At 40.1% G+C, this 24,452-nt stretch overlaps 1 protein-coding gene across 1 annotated transcript in view; it reads right to left on the bottom strand.

Moving 5' to 3' along the window:
* The window catches only part of CDH13 (cadherin 13), a 225,988-nt gene that overhangs the window by 86,532 nt on the left and 115,004 nt on the right, over positions 1-24,452 (bottom strand). Inside the window, exon 6 of the mRNA XM_015810457.1 lies at positions 14,070-14,248. Within this exon, the coding sequence (XP_015665943.1) occupies positions 14,070-14,248 (179 nt within the window). The remainder of the gene's footprint in view (positions 1-14,069; positions 14,249-24,452) is intronic.

The raw sequence follows: 24,452 nt of genomic DNA, 5'->3' as shown, positions 1-24,452 counted from the left end.
GGAAGGAAGGAAGGAAGGAAGGAAGGAAGGAAGGAAGGAAGGAAGGAAGGAAGGAAGGAAGGAAGGAAGGAAGGAAGGAAGGAANAAAAAGAAAGAAAGGAAGGAAGGAAGGAAGGAAGGAAGGAAGGAAGGAAGGAAGGGAGAGGGAGTGAGGAAGGAAGGACAGGAAAGACAGAGGAAGGAAGGAAAGAAGGAAAAGAATGAATGAATGAATGAAAGAAGGAAAAAAGGAGGAAAGCAACACTGAGCCCATCTTAAAACTTTAATGGAAAATAAGAAATTGAAAGGAATTTAAAAGGCCACTAAAAATACATTTGCCAAAAGCTTTTCCAAAAATCAAGCATAAGGGTCAGGTGAAGCTCTGAAGGGACTTCACAGTTTCAACCAACATGAAAGACACCGACTGCTCTAAGCTGCGCTCAAGAGAACCTCTTTGTACATTTGATAAAACATAACACAAAAGAGAGAAGGAAAACAGTATTGAACAACTGACCCTTTATTTTTTTGTTTTTGCCTTTGTTTTAATATTCTTTTGCTGCTAAAAAAAGGCACTTGAAATTTGGCAGTTCGGATTCTTTGGGGGAATTATAGTATAGCACCTAACGCTAGTCCATTAAGATGAAAGGGGGGGGAAATCAATGTTGTAAACAGAGAAAGCTAACTACATTTTCCACTGAAATAATGGAAGAAGTCAACAACAATGCTCACAATAATTAAGGTGCCTACAAAAATAAAAAAATGAACACACAAAATTCTCCTTGGCTCATACTGATCTCGTGACCATGGGGGACGCTGCAACAGTTGTGTGAAAAATGGACATATGTCACTTTTTTCAGTGCCGTTGTAACTTCGAACTGTCACTAAATGAAGGTTGTAAATCAAGAGTTCCCCGCTCTTTTGCTCTCGTCTTAATAACCTCTTTGCAGGTCACCTTGCCAAAACACACTTTGTAGACTTGGTCATGTATGCAAATGAAGTATTGTTGAGTTAGGAACGAAGGGCGAGACAGTGATGCTTTGAAGGCACGATTCAACCGCATCTTCATCAAATCAAAAGACTCTTTTGAAGATTTCCACAGTCCTAACTGATTGTCTGTATCGTGTTTTTTTTTCCTAGAGGGGAATCTCAGCCTCTTGCTGACAGACTTAGATGTTCAAATACAAAGAGGTAAGATTCATCAAGCCTCATTCTCAACTATAATAGTGTTTTTCGGGCCTGAATAAAGTACCGTTGATGAAGGAGGATGCTGAAACCATTTAAGATCTAATGATGTTCAGAACAGATGCAGAATTCGGTCTGGAGGAGAGTTTGGGTTGATTTCTATCTAAGTTATGATGTCTTTCACAGCAATTTTGTCTTGTTGTTATGCCTTAAAGTTAGTGTGGACACCTAGCAATTGGCTCTTCAAATCCCTGCAGTTTTATGCCAATGGAGATTCTCAGTCATCCAAGTCATGGTTGTCCCAAAGGTGCTTTTCCAAAAGGCAACTAGACTTTGTTTTTCCTTGAAGATCTTTCACTTCTCATCCAAGAAGCTTCTTCAGTTCTGACTGAATGGTGGAGGATGGAAGGATGCATATTCCTTGCAGTCATCTATTCAGGTGATCCTTAGGGCACAGATCAATCTCCAAGTGGCCTCAATGACTCTCAGGGGGAGTGCTAATGACCAGATGACTGCAAGGCATACAAATTCTTCCATCCTCCACCATTTGATCAGAACTGAAGAAGCTTTTTGGATGAGAAGCGAAACGTCTTCAAGGAAAAACAAAGTCCAGCTGCCTTTTGAAAAAGCACTTTTGGGACATCCTTGCAGTTTTCCTGGCAAGGTTTTTCAGAAGCAAAAAAAAAATTGCCATTACTTTCTTCTCAGGACTTTGAGTCAAAGACTGACCCAAGGTCACCCAGCTGGCTTTGTGCCTAAAGTGGAACTAGAATCAGAAGTCTTGGTGTGCTGAATCCCCAGGTCTGCTAAATCCCATGACTAGACATCAGTAGGGGACTTCCTCATTGGATATTGAAGTAGTTGGTTAGTGGAGTATTTCTCCAGCCCAGAAATTTGATGGAGAGAATATTTGTGTCCATCTCCAGCTTAGACACTCATAGCAACTTGGGGAATCTCAGACTTACATCTCAAAACCTTACAATTTTGGCATTTGCATTAATTCGGGGTAGTGGATTTAAGCATTATTTGGGGGGTGCCTACAGAGATGTAAGCAAGCATTCTGGGACAGCCTTCTGAGATGGGTGTCAAAGTGGAGACAGATGTCTTGTTTGCAGGCTCTCTTCAACCAGCCCAATGTTTCAATAGATGCTTCCAGACAATAGAAGGAGGCCCGAGTGGTGCAGCTAACTGGGAAGCCATCCAAAGGACTCATGGTAGAGTGATCCCCAGGGCAAGCTTTACAGAAAGAAATGCACCGCATAGAGACACACACACCAAGAAAAACATCCTGTTAAAATAATGGGAACATCCAGCAAAGCCAAGCATTAAACGTCCAGGAAAGCGAAGGGGAGCACAATAATGAGTGTCCCTTGTGTGGTAAATGAGTTTGTTCGGTGCCAGAGCGAGTTCGTATTGACAACATTACATGAATCAGGTGAGCATCCTCTCCATCCTGCTTTGCCATTTATCTGCAGACTGGGGATGGAATTTCCCACTCATTCTAGGCCTTTGCCATTTCGGTCTACCAGCAAACACTCTTGTGTTCCAACTCATTACAAGAAGCACTGATCGATGACCTTTTCTTCCCGTGACCAGGGAGAATAATTTGCCAGGTAGTCTAACAGCCACCGGGTCTCTGCTAGAAACGCTTGTAGGAGAAGGCAGGGTTGGGAGGCACCACAACTGACGTTTGGTGTCAAAGCAAATTGAAGAAGTGACCCGCTCTTTGAAGTGTCGATACCTCATTACTTTGCCATAGCTTAATCTTCATTCAGGTAGCAACACTGATATAGAATGGAATAAGGGCATCTTTCGAAGGTCACAGAGGTCATGTCATCTTGCCAAATGAGGGTGTCGAGTATAGGAAATCAGGAGTCCAGGCAGTTCAAATGAATATATAGGTTTATTGTACGCTAATGCTCTCTACAAGAATCTGGACTGCTAGCAGTCAAAGCAAATTGGTGGTAGATAAGGGTCAGTGAAATTCAAGGTGGTCTGGACTTAGATCTCTTGTGGGTGTGAACTCAAGACTGATGACACATTTGACCCCTCCCTCGGGCTCAGCCTAGTCATCTCCTACAGAGGAGGACCGTACATATGTACAGGTAGTCCTTGAGATATGTCCAGTCATTGAACAACTATTTGAAGTTACAATAGCTACAAATGACCCAGTTTCAAAGTTACGATGGCTGCATCACCCCTGCAGTCATTCGCCCTTATGATCAGCCACAGGGACTCTGCGTGGCGTAAACTAGAAATACCTTCTGGATATTTGCGAGTGTTTAGCAACTACACTGGAGCAAAAGAAGAAGGAGAAAACCAAACCTGAAGAAAGAAGGCTGTAATAGAATGTGAGAAAGAAAAGGGAATGAGAGGAAGGTGGATCATTTACCCTTCCACCAAGATCTTCCCTTCCTCCATTATAAATCTTTCCCATCACCACATCATCTAATACTCAAGGGCTTGTTAGGTTCAAGAGCAGTGCAAACCCATCCGATTTTACAGGATACATGACAACTGCTTGCATTCTTGGCTTAAAGACTTCAAAAGAATACTTTTCGGTTCACAATATCTCATCATGCCACAGATCAAAGAGCTGATGTATTGCAAATGGATTTTGCTGTGATTTAAGAGGAGTTTATTAAAAATGGGCTGACGCCTTCATTCTATAAATTAATCGGAAGACTCCTCGCTTGAAAAATGCTGAGATATCTTCTAAACACATTGTCTTAGAGATGACAGATAGGGTTTCTACTGTCTTGAGACCCCGGTTGTAGCAAAGCTGAATTGAAAGACGGCGGATGTGTAATTGTTAGTGCTTAGACAAAGGCATTAAGCAGCCACAGTTTAAAGGGAGGGCCCACTGCATCTTAGAAAAGAGGAAGTCTATACATTTGTTTGACCCCCCCTCATAAGGAATAGTAGAATAACAGAGCTGGAAGGGGACTTGGAGGTCTTTTAGTCCAACCCCCAGGTCAAGCAGAAAACCTATACCATTTCAGACAAATTGATGATGTTACCTAGTTTGGTAATGAAATGTCTGCAAGAAGACTACCAAGCTCAGAGAGCACCAAGGACTGCACAAAGAAATCACGGGTGCTTTGGGGAGGCCATCAAACTGTTACCTTACAAAACAAAAGAATGCTTTGCTTATAAATGTGTAGCCAATTATATCGCTGATGCTCTAATAGGATAGGGTTTGGGGAAGAGCAACTGTGATTGGAAAAAAAAGAAACCACATTAATTTAGGTTATTTCAACCATCCCTCAAAACTGAACCCAAAATTTAGGACTGACATGATAGCAGTGTTCCAATATCTGAGGGGCTGCCACAAAAAAGAGGGGGTTCAACCTCTTGTTCTGCACCTGAAGGCAGGACAGGAAGCAACAGATGGAAAGTAACCAAGGAGAGCAGCAACCTGGAACTAAGGAGAAATTTCCTGACAGTGAAAACAATTGGTGGAACGACTTGCCTCCAGAAATTGTGGGTGCTCCAACACTGGAGGTTTTTTAAAGAAAAGACTGGACAGTCATTTGTCTGGAATGGCATAGTTTCTCCTGCTTGAGCAGGGGGTTGGACTAGAAGACCTCCAAGGTCCCTTCCAACTCTATTATTCTATGTCCTATTCTATGTTCTATCTGAACTGATGTTCTTCATAGGGTTTGGAAGTGAAGCAAATAGGAATCATGTCCTTCTGAGACACCATGGATGCTTTTTCCTTTCCTCCTATGAATTATGGGAAGAAAACAAAATGGCTGCAGCTAAACTCCTTCTGAAAGACTCTTTAAAGTAAACAGATGTAGGCCGGGGGAAGTATTAGACGAAGGAACAAATTTGGAAACATGTTTCTGGTGCTTAATGCCTGGAGCAATTTGCAAAGCAATTTTCTACAGGAAAGTAGAAAAAGTTTTGCACAAATCACAGCACAGAAAAACCTGCAAATAATCTTTCCTATGCTACATTTGCTTATTTTTCTTCTTTCTTTCTTGGCCTGGCCATGCATTTGTTTTGCATTTATCTTTTTTTTCCCCCTGAAGAAGATAAAAGAAACATTTTTGAAAACAGGAAAAAAATGAAAGAAACTACACAGAAAAGCTTTATAGAGAGGTTTCTCATGACTGTATTAGTTTGAAAATGAGAATGCTTTATCCAAACATCTGGACCGACTGAACGAAATGACTGGGATTGTTTAGCTATAAAACTTGATGAATTGCAGTCTTTTATTGAAAGGAACACATTGTTCATCTCTTAATTTCCCTCGTATTGATCTGTACTTTTGACTGCGAATCAGTTTTATTCTCTTTTTCAAGGTATCTCAGAAATAAAAAAACATGGGTGCTACCTATCCAATCTACATATTTGAAATTTTTCTTCCCCCAGGGGGAAATTTTATTGTGAAAATACAATCAACTTGGAGTTGGCAGAGTTGTCATGAATGTGTAGAGGAGAAGGAGGGGGCGGAGGAAGAGGGAAAGAAGGAAGGAAGGAAGGAAGGAAGGAAGGGAAGCAATAGCAGTAGCATTTAGACTTATATTCCACTTCACAGTGCTTTATAGCTCTCTCTAAGCTGTTTACAGAGTCAGCACATTGCCCCCAACAATCTGGGTCTTCATTTTACCGACCTCGGAAGGACGGAAGGCTGAGTTGACCTTGAGCCGGTGAGAATCGAACTGCTGGCAGTGGGCAGAGTCACCCTCCAATACTGCATCACAACAGCTCAGGGAGGGAAGGCAGGAAAAATCTATTTTGTCCACAACTTTCCACCTCACATTTAGTAATCATGTACTATTAAGAAACCCACAAACCTAGTTTGATGGTAATCACGATGTTTGGTTGGATGGTCTCATTGTATTTGGTGTATGCATCTCCAGAACATCAAACCTTTGTTATATACAAGCAAGATAATAAAAACACATCTTTCTCAATCATTTTGCCTAATTCTTAGATAAATTCCTGTGGCTGCTTGGAATCCCGCTCGATGTGCATTATTATTGCTTTCTCTCCCTTCCTTACTGACATATTTTCTTCATTGTTCTACACTGAACAGCTATATTCTCTGTTTTATTTCCCTCCTCATCACCAGATATATCACATTGTTCATTTCGAAACAGCTCTCAGATGCTGGCTTCTGTCGATAGCGGTATGCGATTCATATTAATAGGCAAAGCTGATCGATCTTTCCCCCTTGCTTTCTTGATAGAGAAAAGTGCTTTAATCTAGCAACAGCAAGAAAAAATAATAAAGGGAGTGCTTTGCTAATAAAAGCAAATATACAAAGTATTTTTATATGCTTTTCTGTAATGGTAGGTGTGAATGACCTTGGAGATGGGAAAGAGAGCTGCAGACAGGAGCCCTGGAAAGAGAGGGGGCTGGGAAGCATTTCCTGCAAACTAAGAGAAAGAATAGAATAGAATAGAATAGAATAATGATAGAATTAAGAATAGAATAGAATAATGATAGACTTTAGAATAGAATAGAATAGAATAGAATAGAATAGAATAGAATAGAATAGAATAGAATAGAATAGAATAGGTTTATTGGCCAAGTGTGATTAGACACACAAAGAATTTCTCTCCAGTCTTGCAAATACTGTTTGTGTCATCTTGGAATAAAGACAAACCTGATTGTGCTTTTTGTCTGGATTAATCAAGGAGAGAAGCAATCTAGAACTAAGGAGAACTTTCCTGACAGTGAGAACAATTAACCAATGTAATAACTTGGCTCCTGGAGTCGTGGATGCTTTATTACTGCAGGTTTTAAGAAAAATTGTAGAGCCATTTATCTGAAATGGTATAGGATCTCCTCCTTGAGCAGGGGGTTGGTCTAGAAGATCTCCAAGGTCCCTTCCAACTCTGTTATTCTGTTTGTCTGACTACCTCATAAGGCTAACATTTTCACAGTTCATCACAAGCTTCTTTATGAGATGGTACAATCTTTTTGTAGCGTCAAAATGCTCAATTTCTTAAACACTTTGCTCCTATTGCCACCGTCCTACTGCACAATTTACAGTCAATGTTGATTCCATACTATTTATCTACAACAGTGTAACATCCCTTGAATTATATAATTCATCTCTCCTGAAAAAAGGGATTAAGGGCAAATAAAATCGGCAGAGAAGAGGGAAGCTTCTCTGGACTGTCACAAGGAAGAAGGGTGGATGTATCCTCTGTACGGCCTAAGGGTAGGAGAAGAACCAGAGGGTGGGAGAATTACACAGAGAGATCCAAAATAAAAATAAGAGGAATTTCCTGAGTGTGAGAAGTAGGAAGAAATGAAGCATCTGGCTGCTGCAATTATGGAGGTCCATCAGTGGAAGCTTTCAACCAAAGACTGGACAACCTTTTCTCTGGGATGGTCTAAGGATCCCTGCCTTGGGCAGGAGTTTTATTAGAAGATCTCCAAGGTCCCTTCCAAATCTAGGATTCTATTATTCTTCCCCCAACATACATTTATAGCTCAGCGGTAAATGTCTAGATCCATTTTCATTTTCTGCCTGGTTCAGAGCAAGAAAAACTTCAAAACGTACATCATCTCCTTGGAGATGGCAAATACTGTATGAATCCTTATACATCCTATACGAATTTCTGCTGTGTGTACTAATAACTAATCAATCCATTTTCATTTATTTTCTCATTTTTGCCTAGATAGGCAACTTGGTAAAACTACATAGTTGCCGCAAGAAAGCCTTTCTCCACTCTGCAATTGTGTATCGATTTAATAAGAACATATTTTTCCATCGTTCGAACTCTTGAGCACCACCTTCCAAAACACGACAATGTTAATGTGACTACACAGAGGAAAGGGGGGGGGCGCGTGACCAACTCTTACATGAATTCAATTAATCTTGTTTCGATGTTACTTTAGATTCAAAATTTAAATCTTTGCTCAGCTAGACAAAATGCACTTTGTGTTCTGGGCTGTCACGGAAACATGGGGTCAGCCTATTCTCCAAAGCACCTGAGGGCAGGACAAAAATTAACAGGTGAAAGCTCAGAAAGAGAGAACAAACCTAAAACCAAGGAGAAATTTCCTGTCAGTGAGAACAATTAGTGGCTTGTCTCCAAGGGTTGTGGGTGCTCCATCACTGGAGATTTTCAAGAAGACCATTGTCCAGAATGGTATAGGGCAGTGGTGGCAAACCTATGGCACGCGTGCCAGAGGTGACACTCGGAGCCTTCTCTGTGGGCACACGTGCCATTTTCCCAGCCTCGCCTCCCCCTGCAACCCCCTCCTCACCAGCAACCCCCCTGGAGGAGAGTCGCCCCCGAGTGTAGCTCACGCGGAGCAGCGCAGCCAAGGACATGGCAGCCAGGCAGCGTAGATAAGACTCTGCCCTCATGCCCCATCATGCACAGTTGATGCTGCGGGGCGCGGGCAGAGGGCATGGCTGCCATGGTGCTGCTGGGCTGCCTGGGCGATCTGCGGCGGGCCCTGGAGGTGGTGAGTGGCCCTGCAGGGTGGGGGCAGGCAGGGGCAGGGCAGGAGGTGGAGCTGGGGCAGGGCCAGTTTTTGGGCACTCGATCTCTAAAAGGTTCACCATCACTGGTATAGAGTCTCCTGCTTGATTAGAGGGTTAGACTAGAAGGCCTCCAAGGTCCCTTCCAACGCTATTATTTATTGTTCTACAAAGTTTCCTTCTGATTCCCATCTATCATTGCTTCAAGTTAAAAAAAAGGCTGCTCTTCGAATTAAAAAAAAATGCAAATTTCATTCTATATATTTAAATATGCATACGAATACAAAGAGTTCAGAAATGAGAAGCAACTTTACCTATTTTTTCCCCCTTCTTTTGCTGAAATGAGGAAAGGGCAAGGGTTAAATGAATTGCTCCATTTTAAAGGATGCCTTCATTTATTTATCAATTCTAAAATAGTAAGAGAAAAAAGGAATGAAATGCAAATATAATTACAATGGATCTATTCTCGAAGAAAACGCATTAAAAGTGCTTTAAGAACTGAAAAAGGGCGGATGGAAAACAGGAAAACAAAGGAGGGACAACGTGTAATAGATTATTAGCATAATTAACAGGTCATCTTAAAGAATAAGGCTAAGAACAATGGGAAATAAGAAGGCTTGGAAAAGCATCTGAACATGAACAACAATTAAATGGTTGAAATGCTGATTGGAGCAATTCATGAAAAATTGGGGCATTTGTGATTGCAACTCTTGAATGCTTTAAATTCTAACTATTGGCAAGCATGTCCATGAGCTTTTCAAAAGCAGCTAGAGAGTTCTTATGTGCAAGTGACCATAACATAATCAGAGAGCTCCAAATTTTGCTAAGTGACCCTCAAAAGTTGGGTGAACTAACCTCAGCTTTGGGTACACCATTTCTTCTTCAATCTGGACAATGTATCATTGGTAGGAATTGCTTACTGCTCACCCTGACTTTGGTAATGGACAAAGATTTGGGCCCTATTTCTAGTTCTGGACAATCTTTTTAGACCGGATAACATATACGTGCTCACTAGAACAATCCAAAGTCTTGCTATGTTGTGGGCATCAGGTCTGAAATGGGGAGGAAGGGCAGAGACAGAAGTAATTTCTAATTAAAACACTTCCTTGTCAAGATGAAGAAAATTAAATTTTAGCTCTAAGAGGGAAAGAAAATGAGCTAAGTCATGTTTCATTTCCTTCAGACCATGAGCTGTCACTTCAGCTTTCTTTCCAGGAGAAGTTATTTGAAGATGACATAATTAAAATATTGGAACGGCGGTTTTAAACATACATGGCAGTTGTTTATTAAATTGACATACAACCGGTGGTTATTGTTTTTTTTTTAAAAAAAAACGTCTTCTTTCTTTTAGCTGAACTATGTGCATACTTGATATTATTTGTTCCCTCTTGTGCTTGCATGATGCTTCTCCTCATATTTAACTGGCTGATGAAGCAACAAATTATTTTGACCCTACAAGACTTTTCTCTTTTTTTCTGAATGAAGTGGGAATCAGTAAATGTGTTTGACAACAGAAAGATACTTCAAAAAAAGAATTTAAAATTTTTTAAATTAAATGAAAGGGATTAGGCCAAATAGCTGTTTTGATTTTAGATTCTGGGTGAAGAAGTCACCAATAGATGAGGTTATGTATGAAAATGAGGTTTATCACATAGTGGCTAATTAATTATAGGTCCATAGTTTTGAAAATAAGTAAATGAACAGCTTCTATGTAAGACAGACAGAGAAGACTAGCGGATTGTATCCATGAACACCAATTAGCAGTCAGAAGACATGAGAACTCCTTAATATTGCAACAAATGGATAGCTTCAACCACAGTTCCAACTGGGAAATTGTGAGCAAAAATACTCAAATTCCAAGAGAATTCTGGGAAGCCTGGCACTCAGAAAAATCAGACATCAACAGGCACATAGAGATAAACATCTATATACGATTTAAAAGAAAGAATCAAAAAGCTAAAAAGGAAACAAAAAGAGCAAAACATATCCTTGCTAGCAATCAACACTCAAATAAGTAGATATTAACACCAAGATGAACACTAGACAACAATCAAGAAGTAAACAATATCCAAATCAAGGAACTATCAATACAGACAAACAAGCTAACAGTAAACCTATAGCTTAACATGCTATACAAACCCAGGTAATTGTGGTTTAGTCTACAAACAATCATTTAGCACAATGAAGGAATCCAATCTAGATGTGCTATAAAATGCACATTTCTCTCTACCCTGGGAATGTTTTTTTTTTAATATAAAAGCAGGGAATAAATTGATGGGGCTCATTTAAAGGATGAAAGCAAGGGAAAACTTTAATCTCCTGCTGAAAAATGTCTAATATATTTGCTGGAGGGATATCCTCAATGAAACCAACCCTTTTGGTACTTTTTACACTTAATTACTTTTAACATTTTTTTTAAGTTGAGAAAACTAGATTTTATGCTGGAGCAATGCTTCAAAACAAACAGTGGTAAAAATGAGATCGTTCTGGGGTTCCTTCCTAATTTCATAGCAACATTTTAAACAGAATTCCAGTGCTATTTATTTGTACTTTTCCTCCATAATTGTAAAAAAAAACACCCCACTCTCGTCAGGAAAAGCTAATCGACGTTCATGTTTTATAAATGATTCTCCAGCTGACTCAACACATTTTGAAGAGAGAGTGAAATCCAAGTAAGATTTAAAAGAAGGTTTGATTGACATTTTGGAGATTCCCCCTCCCCCCATTCTTTAGGGTATAATTCAACAATTTATCTACAGCTAGCTCTTTTCAAGGCAATGCCATTTATGTCACAGATGTCTGTCAATATTTCGCTTGTCTTTTAATTGCACTAACGTAACATTTAAAAAACATAATTAGGCACAATACATAACTGCCTTATTAGTCATACGTTCGGTTGTAAAAATGGAACAGCTGGGAAGCTTTGTCCACTGACTGTGGGTGGATAAATATGGGAAAAAGCCTCTTATCTCAGTTCCTAGCTGGTGGTAAGCTTGGAATCCCTGAAGAATCTCACACTCAGGTTGCGTTCATATTCCCATCTGGCCATAAAGTTCTCTGGATGACTTGGTGGTTGCACAGCCCTCAAATATATATTTTTCATTTCATATGGATATTATGACCAAGGTCTCCAAAGCTAAGAACATAGCAATAGAAGAGAATATTTGCTGCTCAGGGTTGAACTGTGAGCTCCTTGGTAGTCTCTGAGGTTGGTGGCTTTCTTGCAGATGTTGCATGACCCAACTAGGTAACATCATCAATGCTAGGAGGGAGTGGGATGTGCAGAAGAAGGAGGAGGAGAAGGAGGACAACTATGGGGTCCTTGGTGCTCTCTGAAGTTGGTTGTTTTCTTGCAGATGTTGGAATACCCAATTAAGTAACATCATCATGCTAGGATGGAGTGGGATAGGCGGAGAGAGGAGGAGGAGGAAAACTGTGGAGTCCTTGGTGCTCTCTGAGTTTGGTGGTTTTCTTGCAAGCGTTGCATGACTCAACAAGCTACCATCATCAGTTCACTGTTGGGTCATGCAACATCTACAAGAAAACAACCAAGCTCAGAGAGCACCAAGGACCTCACAGCTAAGAATATGAATATATTTTCTAAGCTAGTTCTTCTTTTGTTAAATCAAAGAAGCTGAATTCAAGATAGAGTTAGAACTCAGTCATGTCTCTTTGGGAGTTTGTCTGAGACTCTGTCAACTTTGATTCCGGTCGAAGCAAATCCTTGGGGGAACTTCCTTTTTTTCGACCTTACCTTATTGGATAAGTTTGTCTCTTCTCTAAGGAGGAAAATCAATCACATGTTGACATACTGTGTGGCCTTGCTTTCTGGCAATATTCACCCTTAGCCTAGACAAAACCTTGGCCAGATTTAAATAAAGGAGTTGGATCCAAGACATCCAGACAAGTTTCCTGTCTCTGCTACAATGCAACCCTCCCCGGTTTTCTGGGCTATCCCCACATATATTACATGCCCCACACAGAAGTTCCCTCTGGCTCAAACTGATGTATTAACCATCAGGGCGATCCATTCTTTTGTGTTTTTGTCATTATTAAAAATTGTCATTTTTAATAAAAATTATTACTTAAAAATTCAACACTTATTTATGATGCTGCCACCCCCCCATTGTACATCCTTCAACTATTTTAAAGAAAAAGAAAACACACATTACTCATGCACCACACACTCGTTCACACACCAATGTGGCTGTTACACTTGTAAATGAAAATGGAACGATAATAACACAATGAAAGGTTTCAGAGAGGTTAGCTCACTTCTGTTTATGCAAATTGGGGGTGTCAGCATGGAGATATATTTAAAGGGAGATTATTCTTTGCTTCTCCCCTTGTGTTGAATTAGCCAGATACATGGCAATAGTGTTCACTTCTGTTTTGCAAGTTCAGGAGGATTTTTACAACATCCCTATTCTTTGATGGCTCAGAATTTTAATCTGAACTAAAGAAGCGTTCAGCTCCTTATCCCTTCTTACCTCACAAGCTCTAAACTTTCTTCTTTTCTTCATTGACAAAGCCTAATAAAGCTCATTTCTTCCCTCTCCAACCCAGTTTTCCTATCAAATTGCTTCCTATTTTTTCCAAGTATCTTCTTGACATTGATGGACCGTGAAGTTGACACTTCTGAGTTGCTAATATTTCCTCCTCCTCCTCCTCCTCCTCCTCCTCATCCTCCCCTTCTCTGCTCCATGCAAACTGTGTGCTCTAATGTCTATGGAGGTTGTCAGTCATCCAGATCATGTTTGTCCTAAAAGTGTTTTTTATTTTAAAGGCATCTGGACTGGATTCCCCAGCAGTTAGTTAGAACTGAAGATGCTTCTTGGATGAGATGCAAAAATGTCTTAAAGAAAAATCAGAAAGTCCAGTTGCCTTTAAAATAAAAGCTCCTTCAGGATGTGTGTTCTAATATTATTACACGGCCCTTTCCAAGCATGGAAAAATGGAAAGAAACACCCTTAGTTTAGAATAAGAAACACAGCTAATCTGCTACAAATATATGTAGAATATATATACAGAATAAAGAATATATGTGGATATATGCATTTTTTTCTTTTTTGTCATATTTATGTAGTGTATATTGGAGGTGGTGACCCTTTGAGAGCTGTATGCAATGAAATTTCATTTTAATGTATGCCGATTAATATACATTTAAAATGACAAAGTATTCTATTTTATTCTGTTCTGTTCTGTTCTTTTCTATTCTATTCATCACTGGGAGATCAAATCCTGATATTATTCAGCTATCTAAACACTTCTTTTTTCCATCTGTGAGTTTTACATAATATTTTTCTAAACAAGCCATCCAAAGATCACACCGACAAATGGCTTACTGAGTTCCAGGTAAGATGACAAGATGAAAAATAGGCAGTAACCAACAAGCCTTGTGTTGTTGGAGTCTGTTTTGTTCAACAAATCATGGAAACCACTTGCGACTTACTTCGCGGTCCAACATGGCTGGAGACACCACCGTGACGATGTCCCCTTTCTCTGGGTCAATGTAGAACATGTTCGGAGATGGTTTGTCTGGAGTCTGCTTCAGAATGTTGTATCTCAGCACAGCATTATCTGTAGATGGGTCATCTGCATCAGACGCCGTCACCCGCATAACAGTACTTCCTGGAGCAAGGAGGAGCAGAAGAAGATCAAATTTTATTTCCAGCAACAAGGCATTAAAGCGGATTAAGCAACTGATTGCTATCCACTTGGCATCTAGCTTGTAGAGTTTGGTGCTTCCTGTTTAGAAAATAAGATTCCGAGGATTTAAGAGAAGAGAAAAAATAAGATGAATTGAAACAATTCTCAGTTTTATTATTTCATTGTCCTTTTATTTCTTTCACTTAACTAGGTAGACATTATACATTAGAGCAGAGGTGCTCAACCTTGGCAACTTTAAGACTTGTGGACTTCAACTCCCAGAATTCCCCAGCCAGCCATGCAACTTTAAGACTTGTGGACTTCAGCTCCCAGAATTCCCCAGCCAGCATGAGGAGTCTGGTCACTTTCTTCTCTTACAAAAGGCCTCTGTAGCAAACTGGATTAGAGAGAGAGAGAGTGAATGACTTGCCCTTAGTAAGCCATGAATTTTCTTGTCCTATCAATTCCATGGTCTAGTCCAGGTGTGTCCAACCTTTGCAAAGATTGCAGATTTCAACTCTCAGCATTCCTCATGCTGGCTGGGGAATTTGGGGTGTTGAAGTCCATAAGTCTGAAAGTTGCCAAGGTTGAACATTGCTGCGTTAGATGTTTCGAATGAATCCAACTTAAAACCGGATTGCAGCTGTAGCAGATACACAAATGATAGGATTTGTGACTGTGTATAATCACATAAAGGCGCACTTGAAAGAAACCCAAAGGACCCCTAGTTTATTACAACATATCCTTCCTTCCAAACGGCCCAGACTGCTTTGGCTTGTTCTTAAAGCCTCATCAAGGGGATATATTGATGGTTATTCCCTTGCAAGGAACGGATCCGGCATTTAGCAGGACACATTCTCCCGAATTTCCTAGTGGAGAACTTATCCTCCGTTAACCATATGACTGTAAATTCAATTAGGAGCCTTTAATGAATTTTCCATGCCCACCTCATTAAGCATATTCTTCTGCAGCCTAGTTATCTCCCCCGCTGTGAGCAAGTTGTAATTAGAAAAAGCAGGGGATTATTAACCCTGAAGTGCGAAGGCCGCCCGTACTTTCCCAGACCTAGCAGTCCAATTTACTGGAAGCAGCTTCTCTCACTTGCATTTCAATCGGTACTTATCTCTCCTTCACCTGCAGCCCAACTTCTGAAATGAGGTTCTGACTAGACAGCTGCCAGAAAGCTTAGTCTGAGTTGGCTGTGCAGAGTCCCTTTTCTTTTGCAAAATAAAAAATAAAAATCAAGGGACGGGGGAGCTGAGAAGTTTTAGTCCTTCCACTTTTCTTTCTTTTTTGCTCTGCATTCTTGAATGTTCTCCTAGTTTAATGGCAGCGTTTCCATCCCCCTCGCGTTGTTTCCTGCTCAGCCTCTCCAGGCATGGATAAAACATTTATGTCAGTTTGTGGGAAGCAAAGACAAAATGACACAAATGATTCTGTGAAATGTTTTGCTGCTTACTTTCTTTCTTTTCTTTTTTGGGGCTAACATCCAGATGCACTACTGTGCTCAGATAAAATGCTCCTAATAACACAAAGGAGCTAAGTTTGCTGTAAACCATGGTCAACTGTTTAAAAACAAAACCCAAGAAGCAGAAAACTATCTAGGTAATGTGATCTAAGTCTCTAAAACCTGGGGAGACATTTGGGTGCTTCCTTTTACAGACTTCCAACTGTGAAGGACACACCAGCCAAAAATTAACCAACCAACCCACAACCGAGAAGAATGTTGATAAGCATGTTGAGTATCCACACATAGTACAAAATTGTCTATAGGTGAGAATCCATCCAGACATATTAAACAGAACATCCCTAGCATTATTCCCATCACAAAATTTTATTCTTCTGAAAAGATTCATTTCCCAAGGTTCATAAACTGCCTCCTTCTAACTTTGTGTCATTTATAAATGCTTCCATGCATTAATCAAATGTCTGGCTGCTGAAGTATCAAACAACAGCCTACAAAATTATTATATGACAGACAGGTGCGGGTGTGTTGTATCAACACAATTAGTGGACCCATCATCACTTTGCTAAATATTTGCAGCCAATTCTTTTTCCCAAAAGTTTTTTTTTTTGGTTGCTTCACTATGCGGTGCTGAAGCTGCAGTAAAACAAATTATCTTGTTAAAAGTGTAATAAATGCATGACAATTTGCCTACTCATACCAAATTATGAGAAACTAAACCTTTTTAGAGATTCATTTTTCTTTCACAGCATTTGACATCCAGTGTAGTTATGTAGTGATTAAGATGATAGACTAGACCAGGACTGTCCAGCCTTAGTGACTTTAAGATCTGTGGACTTCAACTCCAAGAATTCCCCAGCCAGCCTTGCTGGGAATTGAAGTCCACAAGTCTTATTAAAGTTCCCAAGGTTGGACACCCCTGGAGTGATAGACCATGGAAGCTCATGGCTTACTTTGGGCAACTCATTCTCTCCCTAATCCAGTTTATTGCACAGGCCTTTTGTTAGAGGAGAATGTCATCAGACTAAAGCAGGGGTGTCAAACTGCCGGCCCATGGGCCGGATGCATCACATGGAAGCTGTGCCCACCCCACCCCAGGGGGAAAAAGTCACAATATGTCGTGACACATCACATGACGCAGCGAGTTTGACATCCCTGGACTAAAGACATGGCTGGTGGAGGACTTCTGGGATCTGAAGTCCACAAGTCTTAAAATTTCCAAATTTGAAGAGCCCCGATCGAAATCTACCCAACTAAATAAATAATACCCATGAAAACAGGAAACTGTTCCTGATATGCCACCATTGTGCTTTAATCTGATGATTGGGTGAATGCAGTAGGCACGAGAAGAGAACTAGGCTCCCTCAATGATTATGAAAAGCCTGCCTAATTCATTGTGATCAAAATAATTCAACTTTTAGAGAAGTGGCATGGTGAAGGGGAAACGGCTGGTTGTGACAGTCATCACAACTAATTACATGTTTGACTGTCAATTTGTACTTTAAAGAAAAACAAACTCCGGGGAGGCCACAACAAATGGGAGAAGATCTATTCTCTTTCCAATCAAGTACATTTGAATTGCAGCTGCATATATTAACTTATGGCTGTTATTAAACTTGGAGGCTTCACCCAGTCGGTAGTCTGTTTAGTGAGAATTAATGAGCTACAGGCCAATTTTCCTACAGTCTCCAAGAATTCTGTTTCTCCCAATACACACAGCTATTCAATGCAAGCTATTTCAAAGGTTCAAGCTGCCCTTTCAGAATTCATTTATTCTAGAGCCTTGGGTCAAACCAGTGGAACCTTGAATTTATAGCTTCACATATTCTTTTTCTAGTAGTTTTTCTGTCTAATAAGTTCTAAAAGATGCCAGTGGTAAAATTCATGGCACCATTGACAAATCAATTGGAGATGCAATGGAGAGCTAGGTTCTGATTTACAAATTCATCCAGTAGATGATCAAACATTTGTCCTCAATTCCAAACAAACTCCTTTACTTTCCATGAAATGAACCTTTTAAGTTCAGCTATTAGAAAGTTGCAAAAAATGGGAGCATTGTTTTCTGATGGGAGAGTTTCCTAAAAGTATCTTGGTGGCTAACATGGTTTAGCAAACATTCTTCTTGTGAAGTTTGAATGGTAAACAGCTGGTAGACTTAATCCACACATTCATAATCTGGAAGAGAGGAGCAGGCTGAGCTGGAAGGTGGGGTTAGATGTGTCATCAGTTTGGAATCATTGCACAGCCAGAAGAGACCCAAGTCCAACTCTCATGAATTCCATTGACTCTTATCTATGTGCCAATTTAGCTTCAACCAGATTCTTGTGTATAGGTAACAATAATAAAGTCTTCAGTGCTTTGAACTGAGCCAGTGTTCCTAGTTCTTTGTGCCTGACATGACCAGATGGAAAGAATGCTTAGCATCAGATCAAGTCAAACAACCATTTATTAGGGTTAGGTTAAGGTCAAGTAATAGCTAAACAGAAAAACATTACACAGTCCACCCCCTGAGCTTCTGAAAATAAGAGAAGTTCTTCCAGCACAATCAACAGCTCCTGTTATTTCTTTCAACCTTTTTTCTGTTCAAATTATAAAACTGCTGCCAGGAATTCTTACGCTCATACAATATTCCCTTTCGCCAAACAGGAAGCTGTCCCAAGCTGCGGTTCTCGTAACTTGCCATATGGATCAACCACAAATAGAAGCTAAGGTTCCCAGGCCTAAACTTAGCATCTCCTAACAGTTCTATACCCAGCACTATGTTTAGAATTCTTTCCCCCCCCATGAATGACATTATCTATGTAAAAGCATTCAGCTCTTCCCACATTTTAAATGTAGAATATTTCTAGCACATGACACTCTCTGGACTCACTTCCTTGATTTAAACATAGACAGTTCCACTGCAACCATGTTAAAAATATTGCTAAAGCTACCGAGAAAGAGGTTAAAAATCTCAGGTATGACAGCAATCAGTCAGAAATGACTTATAAGGCAAAGCAATTGTACATGGGAATTACTTTCCCACTGAATGTTCTCATAAAACATGAGCCGAAGTGGAGATTTATGACCAGGTCAAATTTTAGCAATTTCAATGTTTAACCTTACCCACTGTCTCTCCACCCCTCCTCCCGTTTCTCACCCCAGGGAGTTTTATATGTGTTTGGATTTAAGAAAGTATTTATGTGCTAAGGTTACGTGGAATGAGTTATATCCACCTTCATTTGTAGAAGCAGCACGTCAGCATAGCTTCTGCTGATCATGAGAATCTGTTTAAAAGGCTGGTGCAGACTGGGCTGAAGGCAGGATAGGAGGGTGTCATTGTGGGAAACAGAATGTGGTTTGCAAGAGGCTGATCAGGGTAGGATCAAACTGACCAATTTCAATAAGGAGGCAGAAAGCACCTGAAGAATTTTTATTTTTAGACTTCTGATTTTTTTTTTCAGCCAGTGAAGTCTACAAATATTAATATTAATGGAAAGGGAAGACAATTGGGAGGCAGTAGTCATCAGGATTGAATCATTATTAGAGTTGATTGCACAGTAGCCAGATGTTTAGACTGGATTTGGCATTTTTATCCATCTATTGTCCTTTCAATGGACCTGGAATAAGCAGATGTGGATTTTTGATGGCGTTAAACATCTCATCACAGGTTGTAAGCTGTTCCAAGTCAAGCTGCCTTTTGTAATTGACCGATGGAGATTTTGTCAATGCCCATGGTGTTCAAGTAGTACTCCAGATGTTTTGGAATTGCACCCAAGGTGCCTGTTACTATTGGTACTATCTTTGTTGATTATTATTATTAATAAACCAAACCAATTCTAATAGTGTCTGATTAATGATAGCTTACTCTTCAAAAGCAGCTGCAACAGTAGCACCAACACAGCCTTCACACTGTTTCTTTGCTAACGGGATAAGCTTTTTGAAAAATTTCAGAATTCTTTGAAAGTTTGATAAACCTATTGATGAGAAGAAGTAAGAAGTGGTTTATTGATACAGTTCTCCAGTGAAGACTTCTAAGCCAAGGTCGCAATCACAGAATAAGTAGAGAAGTCTTCTGGGTTGATAACCAGCATGGCCCACTTCTAGACCTAGACTTGATGGACCCACAATTCAATTTAAGATAAGGCATTTTCACTGTGGATTGCAACTATGAACCTATATGGAGGTCATCCTTTTTGCTTCTGAGCCCTTCTTATCTTTTCAAGGCCAAATGGGCGAAACCCACCTAAAACTAAATACTGTATTTTTGTCTCATTTTCCAGATTGCTATTTCACCTGGCAGCTTTCAATCCAAGCCATTTTATAGTTTAACCTATTCTATCGCACAAGTGCACTTAACTCTCAGATTATGCTGGGCCAACTCTTCGTTTTTCTCCTAAGCGAGCCAGGATTGTTTGCCATAATTCAAATTTGATTTCAGATTTTACAGGCTGTTTAAATGCAGGCACAGGCTTTATAGTCTAGAACGGCTAAGCACAGAGCTTACTAAAAGAAATAAATCTTGCAAAGGCCTCTGCCTTATCTTTTCTTTTTATAACAAACATCCCCCAAGCTGCTGCTCTTCGACTTTCTCCGATTTTCATCTTGCATTTGCAGTTGAGTTGAAGAAAAGGTGGTCAAGTAAAATGGCAAGAAAAAGGAGGACATTTCAGGTTCAAATGTGTGCTTGGCCATAAAAGTAATGTGCCAGGAACAATGGAAAGGTTTATTCAACCCACTAAGCCATCATATTCTTGGCTTGGCTTCAGATCAGTCTGATCACTAATCTCAATGGTTAATCGTAGTTTATAAGTAAATCATAGCCTTCTTTATACCAAAATTAAAACAAGCCAGGATATGGCTAATGGGTGAACCAAGAGTATCTTTCAGCCTGTCTCATCTAATTTAGAGAAAAGGGGGGGGAAGCTGTGTATTAAGATGAAAATTAAGGAAAGCAGAAAAGAATTGTGTATGATAACACTAGACTTATATACTGCATCGCAGTGCTCTACAGCCCTCTCTAACCCTAAGCATATTGCCCCCCAACAATCTGGGTCCTCATTTTTATCAACCTCAGAAGGATGGAAGGCTGAATCTACCTTGAGCCGGTTAGGATCGAACTACTGGCAGTCGGCAGAATTAGCCTGCAATATAGCATTCTAACCACTATGTCACCACGACTCCTGATGACCAGCGACTGGCAATGTGAATAAATATAAATTCTATATAGCATATATTCAGTGGTTAAGATGCTGGGCTTGTCAGCTGGAAAGTTGATAGCCCAGATTCGAGATCCGAGCACCACGTGACGGAGTGAGCTCCCGTCCTCGCCCCAGCTCTTGCCAACCTAGCAGTTCAAAAGCATGCAAATGCGAGTAGACAAATAGGTACCACTTCAGTGAGAAGGTAATACATGACTGCAGAAATGTCTTTGGACAGCACTGCCTCAGTGGCCTTGAGCAACACCCCTTATAGTCGGCAATAACTAGCAAAGTAAAATCCGCAGGAACTCTTTTTTTATTATATAAGATATAAATTAAATTAAAACTCTAATAAAATTCACTTGGGCAAACCCGCATATACAAGGATTTGATCTTTAACTAATCCACCCGACGTTGTTTAAGTGGTGCTTCCTCGAATTAGCCCAAATAAGCTGATTCAGTTAATATAGAATCTGGTGTTAATTCAATATCCTGTAATACTCCAGCAACTGTAGCAAAGTTACCAATCAAACATATGTCTTTTCCTGCTTCATGTGTGAGACTCACTGTGTCTCTAACATTTAGCACTTGCAATCACATCCTTTCGCTAATTAGACGGCCTTTTTACTACATGCTTCCCCCCCCCCCAAAAAAACAATCCATAATGCACTGGCTCATTTTAGCAAACCCCATTTAAGTTGTGAAGACCTTTGCAACTATTTATTTGTTTAGGATAATGGTGTTTACCGTCAAGCAGCACAATTATTAATTTCCACACAACCGTGGCTAGGCGCGAAGTGGGTCTCAAATTGAGAAACTCACCGTGACCTCCAGAACAAAGCCATCCTTCCAGTCTTCCTGGTAAGAATAATGCAGCTAGATCATAAATTTGACTTAAAATGTTGGATATTTTTTTTTTCTTTTGCCAAATGTCATGTTCTTTACAACTGGACATTACAGGGCTGTCTTCGTGCCTGGCTCATAAGTTCTTTTAAGAGAAATTAATCACCCTTTTTACACTGCTATATTATCCATCATTATTCAATTCCAACAGTACAGAGAACATTACATTTTGAGGATGATGAATTGGGGATATTACATATTTTATGACTCCATCTATTTGCACTTTGTTGTTTCCCTTTGAATGGGATGTTTAACGGGCTGCATGTTAATCCTCTATTATTAAATTTGTCATCAAAGCAAAAGTGGTCTCACATCACCACTGCACCCATCCAGCCCCCGAGTTTGTATTTTCTGATGTTTGCAGAGGGGCCATCGAGAGAGTAAATCATATGAATTACTGTTTTAAACAGAATAATAACCCATTATAGGCTTACAACGTGGGTTCTCCTGCTGTCTTGTTCCTTTTATATTTCATCCCCTGTAACCATATACCTGGCATGTAAGAAGAAGGAGAACATCTCATCTGGGGTGTCCTGTCTAAAATATGACCTATTTTTAGAGATGATATTTAAATTCTCTTCTTCAGTTGGCAGAAATGGCCATGTGAGATAAGGAATTTGGGGAATCGGTCCACATTTCTGAAAGTTATCCAGGCTGAGTAACAAATGGGAGGGGTCCTTAGAAGGGCCAGGAGGGGCCATTGCCTCAAAAGTAGGAAGGGAGAAGACAAAAGCTAAATTTGATTCAAATTGGAATTGCATTGTAATTAAATTAAATGGCGCTTTAGTACAATTACTCTTCCCCTGTATAATTAATAGTTTCCATCTCCCGTCTTATTAAAAGACAGAACCTTCGTGCAATCTTTAGAAGAAGTATTGGGATCTATACTTGAGTCTTCTCAGGGGGAAAAACTACATAGAATTTCAGGGAATGTTTTATCCCTCTATCAGGTTATAGTCACCTTCTCCAGCTTGGTGCTCTCTATAGATGCTGGTAGAGCAATTTCTGGAATTCCCAAAGAACTTGGGGTTGAGTAATTAAACTAATTAGACATAATAACAAAGTGGTCATTGGCATTTGGGTGCTGATCCAAAGGAATTCTAAGCCAGATGAATCAGCACTTGTCTTCGTATTCCTAAAATGTTTCTCCACTCACATACAACTGAGTGACTTTATGGTATCTTTTTAGACCATCAAGGCACTTTTTTAATCCCAATTTTGGACTTCATCCCAGGGTTGATTTCAGAGTCAGAGCCTGTGAATTTGAACTACTAAGTATCTTTAAGTTCAACATGTGGCCAACGATCAGGACTTGTCAAGACTTGTTTATAAGTAAAGTATAGTGGTTTATTGACCATTAGAACTCACCGTCACCCACACGGCTTTCATGCCTAAAGCGGGACTAAAACTCACCGTCTGCTGGTGATTGGTCCAAAGTCACCCAAGCCAGCTTTTACACCTAAGGCAAGACTAGAACTCACCACCACCTGGTTTCTATCTTGGTGCCTTCACTACTAGACCAAACTGGCTCTTTTCCTGTTATTTTCCCCCCTTTCAATTTATTTCTTATTTGTACAATACCAAGTTATCATGAGTTATATATATATTGAAGAATCAGTTTATTACAGTTGCTAAGTTGCTGGACTAGAAGGAGGGAGATCCAGGTTCTGGAACACAGCTGGATGACCTTGGACCTCTTTCTCAGTGTAAATCAGTGCCAGCTTGAAAAACCTGCCTGAGAAACAAACCCCCTTGTCACATCATGTATTCATAGCTTTGCTATGTGAACTGAAACCAGCAAAGTGCAGGAAATAATCCTGCAACTAAGCAGGGACAAATGCTAGGAATGACAACAGCAGTCCATTATCCATGTGATTAACTTCCATTTTTCTCCTCTTTCTGCTAAAGGTGATTTAAGCAAGGCATGCCAATGGCAGAGAGGCCTTTCTCCAGCTTTGCTTCTGCCATTTCAATGGGCCGTGCAAATATCTGGAGAAACCATTTATGACGATAATGCTTTAATCAATAGGGCCCTTTGCAAAGGCCTCTTAAATGTAAGGCAAACATAGCAAGGATTCAGCATATTTCTCCTTTATTATTACAGTCGAGCTGTAATTAATCTTCTCCCAGAAATATGTGCAGACAAAGAAAATGTTGGGTTTTTTTAAAAAATAGGAAAACCCAAATGTTTCCATGGCTCCTGCTTTCTTTGTGTTTAGAGCTTTAGAGCTCAGTTAGTAGTTGCTGTGCCAACATGAATCTTTTTTTTTTTCTCTTTAAGCCAAGCAAGGGTGGTGATGATGTTGTGGCTTCATATCAAGTGAGATTCCACTTTTCTTCTCCCTCCGGGTGAGGAGAAACTTCTAGAAATTTGAAGGCAACATGAAAGAAAGGCAAGTTTGAGATTACACAGCTCACCTTTCTGACATTCACATTCAGCCAGTTATATCTAAGATTGTGGCTTGATCTGTAGACCGGGAATCATAGTTGGAAGGGGCTTTGATGGTCTTGTGGTCCATACCTCTGGCCAAGACAGCTTGGGTGTTTATTGCCAACCTCTGTTGCTTTCCCTGGCAGCTTCTGCCTGAATTAATTTGCCTTTTGAGAAAGAGAAGGACAGAGGACAAGACAGTGTATA

Source organism: Protobothrops mucrosquamatus, unplaced genomic scaffold (genome assembly GCF_001527695.2).
Source record: "Protobothrops mucrosquamatus isolate PMUCROS unplaced genomic scaffold, P.Mucros_1.0 scaffold_38, whole genome shotgun sequence".
NCBI classification, from domain to species: Eukaryota; Metazoa; Chordata; class Lepidosauria; order Squamata; family Viperidae; genus Protobothrops; species Protobothrops mucrosquamatus.
Note: the sequence above shows the minus strand (reverse complement) of the source record. Positions and strands in the feature narration are given on the sequence as shown.